This window comes from Strix aluco, chromosome 19 (genome assembly GCF_031877795.1).
Source record: "Strix aluco isolate bStrAlu1 chromosome 19, bStrAlu1.hap1, whole genome shotgun sequence".
NCBI lineage: Eukaryota > Metazoa > Chordata > Aves > Strigiformes > Strigidae > Strix > Strix aluco.
In genome coordinates, this window is record NC_133949.1 from 10,942,359 (window position 1) to 10,959,328 (window position 16,970).

Genomic DNA, 16,970 nt, shown 5'->3' on the forward strand with positions numbered 1-16,970 from the left:
ATGGCTGGCTTCTTGCAGATGATCCTGGCCTTCAGGAAATACCTGATCATAGTGTTGGTACCCCTTTTGTTTCTTCCTCTGCCTCTGGCTGTTCCTACCAAGGTAAGAACTTTTTAAACTGAATTTGAGAGACAAATCTCCAAATCTCCCCTTAGAGTTGTTCCTTTTAAGTGACAGAGCTGAAGGGAACACACAGATTCTCTCTCAGAGGCATTTCCTTCACTTATTGCTTGAAGATCTTTTTTTCCTGAGCAGACCCCTTCGACTACTGAGAGTGGGGGAATATCAAAGCAATAGGACATAGATGGATGAACAGATACATCTGTGCTTGCATGTTCTAGAAGAATGCTCAGGGACACGCAATTTTGTAACTTCTGCTTTGCATCTAACTGATTTAGCAAAGGACTTTCTATGCTGAAGCTCATACGTGTGAACCCAAGGTTCAGTTTTATTCCCCCTTCTGATTTTCTAGAAGTATCCAGTCCACATCTTATTTTAATGTTTTTCTTGTTGTCATTGCCAGATAGATGAGGCATTTTTCCTGGTCAGATGGACAAAGCATTCTGATACATAAGGATAAAATAATGTGTATTTCACTCTGTTTTTAGCATATTTCTGTAAGAATTTTTCCAACTGATTTAAAATTTAAAATGTCAAGTTTTGGAAGACACCTTGCTTAGGATTCCTTCAGAAAAAGTTAACTACAAAGACCTGTAGTACTGGGGCAGCTATTTCTGAGCCATTGATCACTTAAATACAGCACCATGAGCAGGCAGACTGCCAGCATTCTGCTTCTTCACTCTGGCTTATTTCTCGCACTCTCAATCTCTTCATGCAGACAGATCTGATCTCTGGTCTTCAGGTCTCTTATTAGAGTCCCAGAATCGTTAAACAGCTAGCCTCAACCTACCTCTCCTGTCACTGCTCTTTGGACGTCAAGTCCTAGCTCTTTCCTCTGGTCTCTGCCTGCCTGCTTGTCTCCTGATCCCTGCTGACTCCCACTTTCTAAGCCAAGCTTCATTCTTCACTCCACTAGCCCTCCCCTGTCTTTTTGTGCAGCCTGTCCCAAAGCTCTTTCTTCCTCACAGCACTTTTTCTGAGTGTTATCAGAGACTTTGGAGTTATGACCAGACGATTGCAATAAAGAATGATAGAGTGGCACTGGCTTGAGGTGAAACGTGGTAACTGGTCGGGCATGTCTTCCTATTCCATTGCTATGCAAATAAAATAGTTTAAACAATCACTTAAAAGCTGACTAAGAAGAAAAACAGAAAAAGTACTTTTTTGCTAGTTAACTTTCCATAGGCAAAAGAGTTACTGATGTTAAACGAGATCCGGATAAGAAAAGTTCTAAGTAGCCAGAAGGAGAGAGATTTTTTGTGTGTGTGTGTGTCCTGAGGCCACGAGTTCAAACTTACTTGCTAGAGTCATTGTTACCATACAATAAGTCCTTGGGATTGCCTGTGGAATGATTTGTCAGTCTTGGTTCAATTCCTCTTTGAAAATTACTCTCTCCGGTTTCTATGTAGTCAGCTACAACACAAGAATTTAAAATGTCCTGGACTTTTCCCTTTGCAATTTGTAAGAAGATTTCTTGTGTTAGAATTGTGCATCGTGGTAGTGCTAAGCAGGAAAAGCTGGTATCTCAGCATGCAGAGCTGTAAGCAGACAACTTACAGGATTGAATTTCACATTTTTCTATTCTGTTGAACTGTTAACCTGTCCTATAATGACATAGCACTGGATACTAAACTATTACAAATGAGAGCAAACAGTGCTAAAGATTTTGTCAGAGGACACATTGTGAAAAGCCTTATTCCAGCTTTTACAGAGAGCCTGTTCAGAGCAGGCTGGAAGAGAATAGCACTGTGCCTGTGATATATGCTCCAAAGTCCTGCTAGGGTCTCTCAAAAGGCACTCACTGGCATCTCTTAATAACAAAAATAGGAGAAAAAGGATCATCAAAATGGAAAATTGCTTTCAGTGCTTGATGGGATGCATAATTAAGGTTCTAACTGCTCTCATTCAAAACTAAGGCTCAAAAAGGCATCTTTTCATCTCTTCATGAATCTCTTTCATCTTTACTTCTCCAACGCTGCTGCTTTGGTAATTTACCACCTAGATTGTTGCTGTCTTCTTTCCTTCAGACCGCTCAGCTCCCCTGTTCATCCTTTCCCTTTGCCAACTCTGTAACTTCCATGCCATGTTCAGAAGTCCTGAGCCTGGTCTAAAGCATCACAAGTTTGATCTTGCTAGCCATTATTCCAGCTCCTTGGTTTAATCCTCTGCAATCTAGCCATTACAATTTCCAGCTCTTCATTGTTTCCTCAGTAAGCATCATTATATTTTCATTCATACTGTCCAGTATATTTTAGTGGACATCCTTGATCCAAGACCACACAACCACTTTTTTCTTCTTTTTGAATTTTCTGGCGCCCATTACTGTGCTAGTTCCAAAATGAGGAAGATGCTGTAACCTGCTACGTTACCTTTCCTTGCTTTCTTCATCAGCCCAGCCATAAGAAAATCTGTTGCGACATTTTGAATCTTTCTAGTGTATAAGGACGGAGTTAAATATTTTTATATAAAATCTGGAGCGGTGTCCAAAGCAGAATTAAATCAGTGTTTTCTCAGAAAAATAATAACATGAAATAGGGGATCATACTTTCTTCAAAGAAGCAAGACAAAGTCAGTGGAAGCTGAAACTGATCTGTGACCAGCCTTTCAAAGTCTGTACTAAGCTTAAAATCCAGTGAAAAATAGATAAAAGTATTTACATCACGAGGAATCTAGGCTGTTGAAATTAGTTGGAGTTCATCTGGGCCGTGTCCTGAAACATGTGGAGAAAAAGGTGGAGAAACCTTGACTGAATCAGTAACTATTTCTGCAACTCAAAGACAGAAATATATAAAACAAAAATACCACCATCAGTAAAATCAAGCAGTCTGTGCAGGGACTGCCAATCCCTTATCATGAAGGGTTCAGAGTCATCGATTCGTTTCTTTTTCTAAGTTTCTTATTGTTCCCCACTGGAGGCCCCCACCTTTTCCTCACAGTTCTGACAAGGTTGTTGAATAGTTTGTCATCTGATTAGGATCTGCATAGGTAGGAGGATAGACGGGAGAGAAAGACAGAAAATAACCTTTTCTCTAATCCCTTTATCAGGCAATGAATACATTTATGTGCTGTTGCCTTCTCAAAGCCTAAGTGAGATGTACAGTCTGTTCTGATTGCACGTACTCTTCTTCTGTCAGGAGGCCCAATGTGGTTATGTTATCATAGTGATGGCACTGTTCTGGTGCACGGAAGCCTTGCCGTTGGCTGTCACAGCTCTCTTCCCTGTCCTGCTCTTCCCACTAATGAATATCATGGATTCCACAACAGTAAGTACCTCTTTGCCTACGTATTTATTGGTCAGCTTCTCTTATTCTGGGATTTCTAGAGTGGGGTGCAAAGAAGAGAAGATTGCACTGTTGTTACACAGGGAATTGGCTGTCCTCTCCATGCAACAGAACTTGCATGAGCCAAGAGTGAACTCTGGGTGGAGCTGGTAATCTGAAATCAAAGCAAATTCACTGTTTAGACGCAATCCATAGTTACTGGGTGCTATGTCTTTGGGACAAGATCCTCGCTCAGAAAGAGCCTTCTCTCTAAACATTGGCTTCTTGTCACTATTTTCTCTCCCTTGTTCCATGTCACAGGTCTGCCGGGAGTACTTGAAGGACACCAATATGCTTTTTATTGGGGGACTGCTGATGGCCATTGCTATTGAGAATTGGCACCTGCACAAGCGCGTTGCTCTGCGGGTCTTGCTTATCACTGGTGTCAGACCAGCCCTGTGAGTAACAGACGTGAAAACACGGTGCGATAAAGGACTTTATGGCATTACTTCCTTTCTCAGAGTTGCCTGTAGTCTGCTATGTGAATCTGCAAAGCATATCCTACAAATGCTTTTCTACAGTTGACGTGAGTTAGTGCTTGAGCAATTAAATCAGTTGCAAATGGGGATCCTTCGATGTGTTACAAACCTGGTGCATCGTTTTTGAATTCCAGATGACTTTAGGTGGAGAAATAACAACAAGAGAATCAACACTGAAAAGACAGGGGTGCTGCTAGGCTTGGCCAGAAGCTAGGCTTGGCCAGAAGCACAGCTTTAGACAATCAGGAAAGACTATGGCTGAAACACAGAAAACATATACTCTCTAACTGTTATATTGATTGCAAAGAGAAGAGAAAATATGGGGATGTTTGTTTTGAAAACAACACATGTTTATCAGACTAGAACTTTAAGCTGTTCAGAGGCTACATGGCCCTATTTAATTTGTCTCAGATCATAAGAAGAGGGAATACTGAAGGAAATTACAAAGCAATAGAATAAAAATGCATACAAGATAAAGCCCTTTTCATCTAATATATAATCTACATCTCATCTGAAGAATAATTTTGAGACAAATAGTAATACTGAAACAAGGATTAGAATTTTATATGAGTAAGAAGAGAATCTTAAATGATAGAGGTGGGATAAAATTACAAAAAGAAGAGATCATCTTCCTTATGGCTTAAACTGATTGCCATTCGGGATCAAATTCAGCTTGCAATTCCTCTTCAAAATATATTATAATATATTAAAATGTATTATTGAGGTGGTATGTCTTCCCCAGAAGCATGCAGAAAAAGCAGGATACTGACTAGATAAACTGTTTGCTCCAAGCTTCTACTTTCCGAGTAATACGAATGTCAAAGCACAATGTGCTGAAATCGCAAAAAGAAAAATTTACATTAATTTTTCCTGTGTCATTCACAAAGCAGATGAGGGTAAGAGGAAGGGCTAGGTGTGAATTGCCCAGCATTTTCCAAACCCTGCTTTTGTAACCAAAGCTTCGTAACAAAAAAGGGCACTGCAGTGCTGAGTTCTGAACTGGCTTTTCCAAACCTTTTCGTTTCAGACTTCTCATGGGTTTCATGGTGGTGACCGCCTTCCTGTCCATGTGGATCAGCAATACTGCCACCACTGCCATGATGGTCCCAATAGCACAAGCGGTGTTGGAGCAGTTCCACAAGTCAGAAATGGAGTCTAGCACAGCTGGGCAAGCATCTGAAAACATCAACAAAGCCTTTGAACTGCAGGAAGAGCCAACTAAACCAGATAGCTCCAAAGAAACAGAGGCAAAAGGTGAGTGGGTTATGGGTGTTTTTCTCTTTGGGATAATGGAGGATGACCTGATGCCTTCTTCACTGTAATTATAGTTGCTAGTAAATTCTAAAAGAAGAATGTACCCAAAGCATCCTGACTGTATCAGACAGCATTTATGAGGCTCTTGCATGAACCAGACAAAAGCACAGTAAGATCTACTGACTAGGCTGAAGTTAGAAATAAATTGAAAATGTGAAGTGATGATAACTAATCAATAAAACAACAAAATGTATAAATTCTCCATTAGCTGAAGCCTTTACATTAGGGTTGATATTTCCCTATATATTTATGTTAGTTCAGTTATTATCTACTGTGTAACTTATCGGATAACAGGGAATTTCCAAGGGAAAATTTCTGGCCTATTTCATGCCAGAAGGTTAGGGATTAAAATGATCTTTCTAATCCAAAAATATACAATCATGCAACAATATCTCTTTACCAGCTGCCTTGGCCCTTCTCATCTTTGAGATGACCCAGGTGTTTCTGAATGTATATCTCAGTCAGGTTCTGGTACAGAACGAGTTCCCTTCAGTCCAACTCCTCTGACTGTTGCACCTCCCTGAATTCCTGCCTCTTTGCCCTCCATGTGCAGTTCAGACAATGCCCGAGTTCACCAAGAAGCGTCAGCAGTATGTTCGGACTTTATCACATGTTTCAACCTCTTCTTCTGAAAAACTGCTCTTTATCAAGACAACCAGTGAAAAAGCACAGAAGGTCAAACAATTAACAACGCCAGCCTTAAAATGAGGAAATTTGTCTCCTTCAGCTTTGAGTCCATTGTGTCCTAGCCTTGAAATACTGAATTACGGCAGGCACAAGATCTTTTTCTACCCAACTTAGCTCCTCTAACTCTTTTGTTCCTGTCTTGGAACCTAGGTGGTAGTCATGTCCTGACAGTTGAGGAAGACAGAAAGAGAAATGAAAGTCTGCTAGAGGAGAAACACAAGAATTTCTGCAAGGGAATGTCTCTCTGTATTTGTTACTCAGCCAGTATTGGAGGGATTGCAACTCTGACTGGGACAACACCAAATCTGGTACTGCAAGGACAAGTTGATGAGTAAGTCTGGTTGAATTTGGGATTACCTACCCACTAAACTGCATCATTCTGTTCCAGCCAACACAGAGAAGGAAAATACTGATTTGGTAACTTTGTCAGGAAGTTATCTTCTCTTCCTTAGTGGGCCTCACAGTACCTCCACTTTTCTGATTCATTACATAAATTCAGAAGAGAGTGCAGAATTTTGGAAGCTAACAGCCATCTGCATGTTACAGGCTCTTTCCTAAAAATGGCCATATCATCAACTTCGCCTCTTGGTTCTCCTTTGCCTTCCCCACCATGGTCGTGTTACTGGTTTTGACGTGGATTTGGCTGCAGATACTGTACTTGGGCTTTAAGTAAGTACCCTTTACATGCTGTAATAGAGCTGACAGGCATGTTATCAAGTACTCATTACATGCTGTAACACAAGTGATACTTTTATTGATGAGCTTATGCTTCAAAGTCAGACAGCAAGTGACAAAGTCCTCACATACAACAGAGACTAGCAGACCAGCATACTAAGGACCTGTTAAAATACTGCAACTTTTTCCCTGAGGAACCTGATCAAATCGCAGCTAAACATACTCTCTACATGGAAATAGGAAGTTTTAACTGCATATAACCTGTTCTGCAGCATTGCTTTCATGTCCTGAAAAATTGTTGTGCTTCAAACCACGAAACTGATTTCTACATAGAGCTGGTAAATACCTTTGTGACGAGAGTTGCTACAGACCTAGAGGATTAGTATTGTGCCAGTTCCTGATGCTAATCACCCCACACAACCGGCTTGCATTACCTACCTGTTTAATACTTAGCCTGTCACTTTTGTTTTATGCCCAACCTCCATTCTTTTAAATCGAAAGAGTGCTGTAATACCTGAAATGACACTTTTGTCTTCAAATTCCTCTTTTAAAGTTCACCTTTTCTCTCATTTTAAAAACCTTGGCAACTGTTTACTTCCTGGTGATCAGATAGCCTTGTCAGTCACACTGTCACTATTTCCCCATGTATCCAGCTAGCACATCTATTTATGTTTAGATCATGAGCTTTTAGGGGCAGGAAGCTTCTCTTTGATCATCTTGGCAATACGCAGTACAATGCAGTTACTATCCAACACCTATGGCTGCTGATGCCATGACAATAATATATATAATTTCTATATGCATATATAAATATATATATATATATAAAAGACAATATGAGTATAAAATTTGGATTCTTACCTCTGAGGATATGTGGCAAATTTCTCTGATATTTCTTGTCTGTTTTCTTCTAGTTTTCAGCAGAATTTTGGTTGTGCTGCAAATGCCTCTGCAAAGGCAAAGGAGCAACGGGCCTATGACATTATTAAGGAGGAGAGCAAGAAACTGGGTGCAATGAAATTTGCAGAAATAGCAGTTTTGATCCTCTTCATACTACTGGTACTACTCTGGTTTACAAGAGACCCTGGTTTCATACCAGGTTGGGCAACAGTTCTTTTCAACAAAAATGGTGCAAGGTATCACCACTTTTCCCCCTTCACTTTGAATAAAAATGAAGTAGGCTAGATTTCATAAAAATTAAAACACGGCTAGACTAAATCTCTGACTGATCTATTGCAGCTATGTCACTGATGCTACAGTCGCCATCTTCATTTCAGTTCTGTTGTTCATCATCCCTTCTGACTTTTCTAACAATGACAGAGACAAAAACCAAACAGGTAAGTTTACTGAAGGCAACTAAAATCAACTGTCAGAATAGGCACACAGGAAGTTTTAGATTTACAAATGACATTTCAATTCAAACTGCTCTTTCTGCATAGCTACAGCTGTATGCTTTAGGCTAGGCAAGGCATATATCTCATAAAAGTTCTCTGTTTCTTTTAATTGAACTAAGGAGGAAACTTACCCCAGCGGTGTTCCAGGCACTAGTATACACATATAGTGCACTATACATATATAGTGTGCACATGTAAGTAAAAACTTCTGAAGCTGGAGTCTTCAGGGGAGAATACATGGCTTACCAGAAACACATACAGTACTGCAGATATGTTGCCATACTTTTAACTCACTCTTACCTGTATTCTACTATGCCTCTTGGAGCAGCTACAGATCATTTATTAGTATTTTTGCAAGTCAACTTTTAAAAATCTTTGTTCATGAGGCTCTCATCATTTGCTTTAGGATATAACTCCACAGTCTACTTGATCTTGCTGGCAGAAGTGTTTCCTGATGGTCAGGCTAAACTCACCTCCCACCAAGTCCTCCTTTCTTTGGAGGATGTCATATGGCTTACAAAACCTTTTTTGATTTTAGGTGGCAAGTCAAAGATCCGAGCACCTCCGGCTCTCTTGGACTGGAAAGTAGTTCACCAGAAAATGCCATGGAACATTGTGTTTCTGCTGGGAGGTGGCTTTGCCTTAGCCAAAGGCAGTGAGGTAACATTCCTCTGCTTACCTGGTATTTGTGTCTTCCTGGGTGTTTTCCATCTCCCTTTCCAGGCGTGCTCTCCCAGAACACAAGAGGGCATGCTGGTAGCACCAAAAGCGCGTTTCTTCAGCTGGTGGCTGTAGGACAGACTTCACCATCCTTAGGAGGAGTCCTGTGATTAGAACAAATCTTTATTGTTGCCTATACTGGGATGGTACTACCAATCAAGACAGCATGATTAACTGTGTTTCTAGAAAAATGGATGATTAAGAAACTACCCCAACACATTAAAGGTTCTATTAAATAAAACTTAATTGATGTGGCAAGCATGAGGAGATAATGTGCCCAGGATGGGACCCCAAACTATTTCAGACAAACTACTTATGGAAATATGATTTAAATTAAACTACTAGAAGACAAATGTAGAACTAGCTAGAGAACCTTCAGGAGCAGATAATAATGTCTGGCTGTCAGCCTGAAGGATGTGCTGATGTACTTCTGCAGGTATCTGCCAGGAGTCCAGTGCTACAAATTATTCTTCAGTAATGACTTAGATGATGGAACAGACAACACATTTATTAAATCTATAGACAGTAACAAATTGGAAAAGTCTTCAAGTGCCTGGAAATACTAGTTTAGAATTCAAAGATCGCAATGACCTGGAAAAGTGCTTCTAGAAACCAAGGATGCAACCCAATATGGGAAATAAGAAGAAATAACCATGTATCACAAAGGCAAGATGTGGAAACAACTGAACGTTTTAAAGCTGCTCATACACCTTGTTCTTGTCAATATTCTTATATTGCTACTGAGAAAAAAGCAAACCAGAAACTATAGGTAGGACCATCAGAAATAAGACATGTAAAATATAATCCTTCCACTCGGGACTAGTAAGTCCTCAAGAACAATAATGTATTCAGTTTTGGATATCAGTCTTCAGCAACATGTGGGCTATATGAAGAAAGTTTAGAGGAAGGTAGTAAGGCTGTTCAGATCTCTGAGAAACATATTTGGAAAAGGAAAGATGCAAGAAGTTACATTAATTTATTCTAGAATAAGTCATCAAATATATAAAAGCTGCTGCAGGAAGGAAGATAGTATACTTTTTATATTCTGATGGTGCTAAAGGGCTTAAATTGCAGCAAAGGAGATTTAGGTTAAGCAATAGGAAAATGTTCCAACTGTAAAGATAGTTAAGCACTTGAAAAAATCATCTGGGGAGATTTTTGGAAACTTCACGGCTAGAAATTTTTAACAACAAGTTTGAAAAACATCAGTAATAATTTAGGCAGAGCCAGTCCTGCCCTAGGACAGAGAATTAGTCTAGTCCTTTCAAGATAGATTCCAACCCTCGTGTGAGATAGCACTTTTCAGTGTCAGAAGAGACAGGCTGAAGTAACCAAGATATGAAATAGGGAGGACATGAAGAAGAACGTTTCTTGCAAAACCAGTAAGAAGGTTAGACCATAATGCATGAAGCAGCAAGACAGGCACAGTTAGGATATGTTCTCTTGAGAAGAACAACTGAATAATAATGATGCCCAAACTACAGCCCAGAACGACAGGGAAGATGCTGGCATTTTTCAGTAACTGAGAAGGATGAAAGGTATGAAGAGGTTCAGATAGTTGATCAAGATCTCAGACAATGTGATGAAATTACATCAAATCGCTAGAATATCTGCTAAGATATATGGAAGTATTTTAGAAAGTGAGTTAAAAGATCTTTCTTTGCTAGATTCAAAAAAAAAGTCCCAAATATTGGCCATGTACAACTAATGGCCTGAACAGAGAAATAATTATTTGCTATCCATAACGTATTGTAAATGTAGTATCTTCTTCTTTCAAAGTCTTTGAAAGGGAAAGAACATTTATTTTTATTTAACCTTCCGAATTATCGTGTCTATGAGCATTGCAGCTTACATGTTTTTCTACAGAAAGCAGTTTGTACGAGAACTCCTGTAAGAAGGGAAGGCAGAACTGTTATGAGAAATGCAATTGGACTGTGATGTGGCTATTTCTTCTCCAGCCTACTGTCTTTACAGACCCCTTTCCTCTGTTACAGGAATCCGGTCTGTCTGCATGGTTAGGTAGCAAACTGACTCCTCTGCAGCAAATCCCTCACCCAGCTATCGCTCTCCTGTTGTGTCTCCTCATTGCTACTTTCACTGAGTGCACCAGCAATGTGGCCACCACCACCCTCTTTCTCCCTATTCTGGCTTCAATGGTAAGTCCCAGCATTTCCAAATACTCTTAGAAGAACAGCTTTCAACTCTTCTCCAAGCATACGTCTGCTCAGTTATAAAAACTAACTGGCTGACACAGCCAAGCACTGGTTCATGTGTCCAGTCAGGAATACAAGACTTAAAATATATGCATATATATGTGCATGCGTATATATTCACACACACAGTGCTTAGTTCAACCTTTCTAAAATCATTGCTGCTGAAAAGTAAAGGGATTAAATTCATTGGCATATTAGACTTTGCCTTCTGGCCTAAACAACCTCATGAGGTCACTGCCAGCTGTACTTGTTTTTTCCTATTTTTTCTGCATAGAGACAGCCACAGCAGCAGCCTTTGCTTCCCTGCCACATTCCATTACTGTATTTCACTCCGACCACTGGCCTTCCAGAAGTCTCTGAAGGTGATAGCATTAGTCAAGCTCTATGACCCAATTCAGACTTTCGCATTTCCACGGGAGATTCTTGTTGCTGGGGTAGACATAGTTCTGCAGCACGAAAAGCTGGTTCCAGATAGAAACTAGAGAAAGGTCCACCAAAATCTTTTTGCATAGGCCGCAGACTCCAGCTAACCCCTAAACTGATCTGCTCACCTTCAGAACTTGGGCTACCACATTTCCTCTGATAATTTAATTTTGTTCTTAACCAGTCTGAAGCCACTTTACATTTTTTCCTGGTTTTAGAGTTGAATACAACCGTTATTATTAATATACTACAGCAGTGATCAGATTCCACAATCAGGAACACAAAGCACTGGCCACAAAATCAATTCTTGCATTTACTGCATAAAGACGTTGGCCAGAAGTTTCTAAAGCAGAACCAAGCCATGAGTGGCTGCAGTGTTTGTGAAAGAACGAGGTTTCTGACATGGACAAATACAGTCTTCTGCCAAAAGATTTCTATGCATTTTTTTATATCAAAACCATGATCTTTGCTCTCCCTTCTTGCACAGGCTGAAGCGATCTGCCTCAATCCACTCTATGTCATGCTGCCCTGTACACTTTCTGCATCGTTGGCATTCATGCTCCCAGTGGCCACTCCTCCTAATGCCATTGTCTTCTCATATGGACAACTCAAGGTTATAGATATGGTGAGCAAAAGCACATTCTTTTCAGAATTTTCATCACTAGTTTTAGTCTTTCCTTTTTGTAATATTGGTTCTTCTCAGAAGAATGTTAGAAAAGTCACTGTACTCAGCTTACGTCAAATGGAAAGAACATACATGTGTGAATTAATAAAGGATCACACTGACTCTAATATATTCTCAGAGCCTTATAAAGATGCTATTGAGCTTTTAAAGAACAGCCAAGGCCTCTTGAAGATATTCCAACAAGAGTTTGCTGTCAATGAGAAATGGCAAAGTCTAACTGTTCAAAAAGCCCAAATGTAGATCATATGGATGTCAGAGTCCTATCATCTGGTCAGTCCTTCTGCAGGGACTAGGGGAAAGCCTAGCACATCTCGCTAGGCTGCCCTGATGCTGTTTCTCACTGTGTTAAGGAAAGATGGACAAGGATGCCATGTCTCTTGATAACTTTTCTAATTTATAATTGATCCAAGAAGAAATCCAAAGTAACATTAGAGACAGATGCCAGATCAGAAGATAAAGTCCTACATAAGTGGATTAAAAGGATTTCAGGACTTCTAGTTTAAGAGTTTTATCCATTGGAAACTCATTTTCCCCTAATACAAATTATATTTGTGAAGAAAAACAGCTTAAATGTAATTTGATGAAGTTCTGACAAAGTTGTGAAAAAAGGCCAATGAGAAAATCTAACCATACAAACAATCCTAAGCAGCAAGGAAGGAAAAAAGTACTCAGTTCAACTAATAACACTTCTCTTTTATAATTCTAGGCCAAAGCTGGGTTTCTACTCAACATTCTAGGAGTTCTGACAATAACTCTAGCAATCAACACGTGGGCTTCATCTTTGTTCCAACTGCAAACTTTCCCATCTTGGGCAAATAGGACAGGTGCCTGCCCGTGATATGGAGAGGCAAGGGAACCAATAACTCTTTCTGTCAGAACTGCAATGAGAGCAAGACTATCATCCACACAAGTTTTGCCTAGAGGCAGTGGCTAAGAGATAGGCCTGTTCTGTGGAAAAGGACAAGCCTCCTGCAAGCAAAATCATTCAGCTGATAATAGCAATAAAATTGCCTAACAGTGCTGTTTAGCAGGCAATTTTGTTACCCCAGCAGTAAGACATGGTAACCTTTGGCTTTTCAACTGTTCCGGGTATCTTTAGATTTTCTTTCTCTGCAGGGGTAGATTTTCCCCAAGTGCCAGCTACACTGCTTTTCAGGCTCCACCTGTAAAGTCTGAAATGTGCAGTGAGAAAGAAGAGAGGCGTGTCTATAAGAGGAAGGAGAAAGACTCTACATTCCTGATTTTGTGCATAGATCTGTGTATTGTCACAACGAATATGACTATTCACCTGTATGTGAGCATACAGGCCTCCATGTATGTGTTCAAAATGTGCATGATTGTTATACACTCTGTGGGCATTCACAGCCAGACAAGTGTTGGATGATTACAGACAAATCACGTACTGTCAGCCCGTTCTATTACTTTGAAACATATTTATTTGCAGTCCACTTGTTATGAATGTAAAAGAGTGTTTTTTCCTAGAACATCTGTCGCATTGTTATTTATGTAAGATTACAGCCTGCAAGGTCATGATAAGAATAGCAATATTCTCTTGAGAAGGGGAGAATCCCTGTGTCCTAAAATATATATGATTGAATTAAAGATTTTTTTTATGTACCTCTGTGTTACGGAGATTTTTCCTATTATATATCACTGCCTCTACTTCTGTCTTCCATGTGTCAACTGCTTGTCCGTGTGCTTACTTACCTGGAAACAATCAGAGAAGTTTGCATAATTGATTTTCTCTTATCGTTAAATTAATAATTAATTTATTATTAAGCATCCAATTTTCTTGGAATCTCAAAACCAAGATCTTCCTTATCAAAAGGCCCTAATACTGTTAAATATTTAATCCCTGCTCTGCTGGAAGTGACATTCAGTAGCACATAGACTCCTAATGACCAAACCAACAGAGATACTGAAATATCCAAAGACACTTTGCCAAATTAGTACCATAAACAAGGCTGGGTTTGGACACATCAGTTATACAATACGTGCCCCTGAACTTTGTACTAAATGCTTTGTTCTGTTGTGGCCTGTGTAAGTTTTGCACAAAGTCTGTTGCACTTCTGCAGTCCCACTTGAACCACACTGGTTCAATGAGTGTGAATGTGAGTTTCACTCTAAAATAGTACTCGTGCTTTTCAAAATCTTCCTTCTTTCTTTCTCTATCCTAATTATTAGGAGACAAGGACAAAGTGCAGTGTACATTTGATTTATAAAATGTTAGAATTCACTGACCTGCACTAGTTTCTTTCCAGTTCCGACTGTCAAGACAACTCTGGTGTCTGATCACTGATTCCCCTTGCACTGCTAGCTTCGTTGGCCTGACAAGAACAGTTGCTCTGGAAGATCACTGTCTCAGAAAGGACAGTCTGGTGTGAACCCTTCAGCGGCTTTGAAAGTTAGTGTTTTGATTTGATGTGTGATAGGGATCCAACAGAATAGCCACAGCACAGAAGGATGGACGTTTTTTCTCTTTTGCTAATAAGCTCCTGGGTAATTGATTTCAATCACATAATGACTTGCTCAGGTCACTGCTAAACAACTCATCTTCTCTCCCTTTGCATTTACCTCTGTCAAATAACATCCAAATCTGTCTAAATATTTCCATTACCCTGCTCACCCTGTGTCTGAGTACCTAAAAATGACAAACTCCAGCAGATGATTTGCTGCCAGCCTCTCCCTTCTTTGCTCTTTGTCTCCAGCATCAGGGCAGTGTGCACAGCTTTTGTTTTCTTTTTGTTTTCTTTGAAATACTTGCACACAGTTTACATGTCCTTCTAAATTACTGCTTAGCTAAGCAGGAAACGTTGAATTCTTATAACATTTCCCATCAGCCTCTCCTTCCAGCCCTTTAAAACTGTGTTATGATTCTTTGAAGTCTTTTCTATTAGTCTACATTATTCAGAGGCTGTGGTGTGCCTAAGTACATGCAGGAGCACAGGTGCAATCTTTATGGCAATCTCAAGAAGAAAGAAGAGAGACATCAAGTAGCACAGAGTGTCATAGGGCCAATGCAATAACGCTGGGTGTTCCATGTTCATTAGCATGTATGAGTATATAAAGGTTAGAGACTTACCAGAAGATGGCTGCAGAGAAAGTTACTCAAGGACTATACAAATGCTCAGCTTCCAGAAGAAGACAGGTGGAAAGCTGTAATCTGTAGACAGAGAAGAAAAGCTGACAATAATACCAGGACATAAAGAGAACGGAAAATCTCATTAATAGTTTCCACCTTGAAGTGATGGTAGCAGCAAGTACACGCTGGGCAGTTTATTGCCTTGGGTGTGTCTGAGCGCAGGACTAGTTGAGGTACGGCTAAATATAGTGTGCTTGTGCAAAAACCAGTAACACTATTAAAAATGTTCATAATTTTCTAAGCAAAGCAGGTAGAAAGTGTTTCTAAGCCCCATTATTACACAGATCACCTTTGAAGGGTGGCTCCCCATTATGTTTCCAGATATTGCCCTGAAGGAGTGGCTCTATTTCCCATTGTGTGATCAAATTTCACAATCTTCTGTGAAACTGCCAGCTCAGCACCTGCTGGAGTTAGGTGTGATTTCCAATGCAGCTCTTCATTTCTGAGTTGACACTAAGTTTGTTTTACATAGGAGTTGTAAGTGATAAATTTGTTAATGAGAAGGGGATGTCTGCCTTCTTGCCTGTCTTCTCCAAAAAGCAAGTGCTCTACAAAACCACAAAATACAGGTTTCCCACAGTATATGCCAGTGAGTAAGTGGGTGACTCGCAGTCACCTCCTCCATTTTCCCTGGAGTTATGGTGCTGTCTTGCCTTGCCTTGCCCAGGCACACGCACACACACACACGCACACACACACAAGTTCTACAGGCACATACATGTACACCAAAGAGAACATGAAGGGCTTATCCTGGTAAACATACACATTTCTACGACACATGACCACACTAGAAAACCAGATGAATTTTAAGCAGGCTAGCACAACAATGAAAATAGCTTACAGCTGAGAAAGGCACTTCATCATAAACATCTTGACAGAATTTTGTAAAGCAGCATGTAAGTGATGCAAAGGTCACTTCATCAAGCACTGAAATCATAAACAGCCTTAACAAAACACATGACAATTTTAAAGCCAAAGCAGGATAAAGCCAGCACGTCTTTCTAATCCTCAAGATGGTTTGGAGAAACCAAAAATTTGCTCCCAGTCACTTAAAAGGTATTAAAATGAACTTTAAGGAAGCCTTGTTGTATAGCACTGAAACCTTGAAATAGATCTAGATCCTACAATTTAATTCCTAAGCTTTAAAAAAACCCAACCCAAACCAAGAAAGGACACCTGCTTTGAAGGAAGCCTTATCATATAATGGACATAAAATAATTCTCAAAACGATGAAAAATATTTTCAGAAAGCAAAATACAAAACAACAGAAACGTGAAGGTCCTGTGTTTTGTTCAATAGTCATCAGCATGTATCTAAACGTGGACCTTTCTCCAGAAGCTGTAAGAGCAGTTCCACTCTTGCCCTTGGAGGCAATTCCTCCCTCAGATAACTATGGCCTGTTGGCAGTACTGTGCATCTTAGTGCAAAACTCCAACTCTCTCCATTTGGCGTATTTGCTCTAGGAATACAGAGAATCTTTGCTCTCAATTAGCATGTTGGTTTTAGTGTTTGCAAAGGCAGAAACAGAATTTTAAATTTCTGCAATGGTGAATAACTAAAGAACAGAAAATAGAAATACAAGGACTTAGGAAATACGTAACTTTAAATCATCAAGGAATTTCGCAACCCTCAATTTTTTTTCCAACATGGAACCAATAAAACTATTTACAACTTGATTCACTGAACTTTATGATTTGAGTTAGTAATGACCAAGGTTCCAAAGTCTGGAAATGAAGTGGTTTGAATGTACTAATCACCTGGTGTCCAAAATAACAACTGCTTAATAGAACTTAATCAC

The 16,970-nt window shown here is 39.8% G+C and overlaps 1 protein-coding gene across 1 annotated transcript; it reads left to right on the forward strand.

Moving 5' to 3' along the window:
• SLC13A2 (solute carrier family 13 member 2) lies at positions 1-13,647 on the forward strand. The gene is made up of 12 exons (XM_074844865.1): positions 1-102; positions 3,255-3,383; positions 3,702-3,838; positions 4,947-5,173; positions 6,071-6,251; positions 6,467-6,589; positions 7,510-7,731; positions 7,835-7,932; positions 8,528-8,649; positions 10,704-10,865; positions 11,833-11,970; positions 12,737-13,647. The coding sequence occupies exons 1-12, from the start codon at positions 1-3 to the stop codon at positions 12,866-12,868; spliced, it is 1,773 nt and encodes a 590-aa protein (XP_074700966.1). The 3' UTR covers positions 12,869-13,647.
• Positions 13,648-16,970: the final 3,323 nt, after the last annotated feature.

Coding starts and splice junctions, on each gene's coding strand:
- SLC13A2 (XM_074844865.1), top strand. CDS start 1: ATGGCTGGCTTCTTGCAGATGATCCTGGCCTTCAGGAAATACCTGATC. Junction 3,384..3,701: donor ATATCATGGATTCCACAACA/GTAAGTACCTCT, acceptor TCCATGTCACAG/GTCTGCCGGGAGTACTTGAA. Junction 6,252..6,466: donor CTGCAAGGACAAGTTGATGA/GTAAGTCTGGTT, acceptor TGCATGTTACAG/GCTCTTTCCTAAAAATGGCC.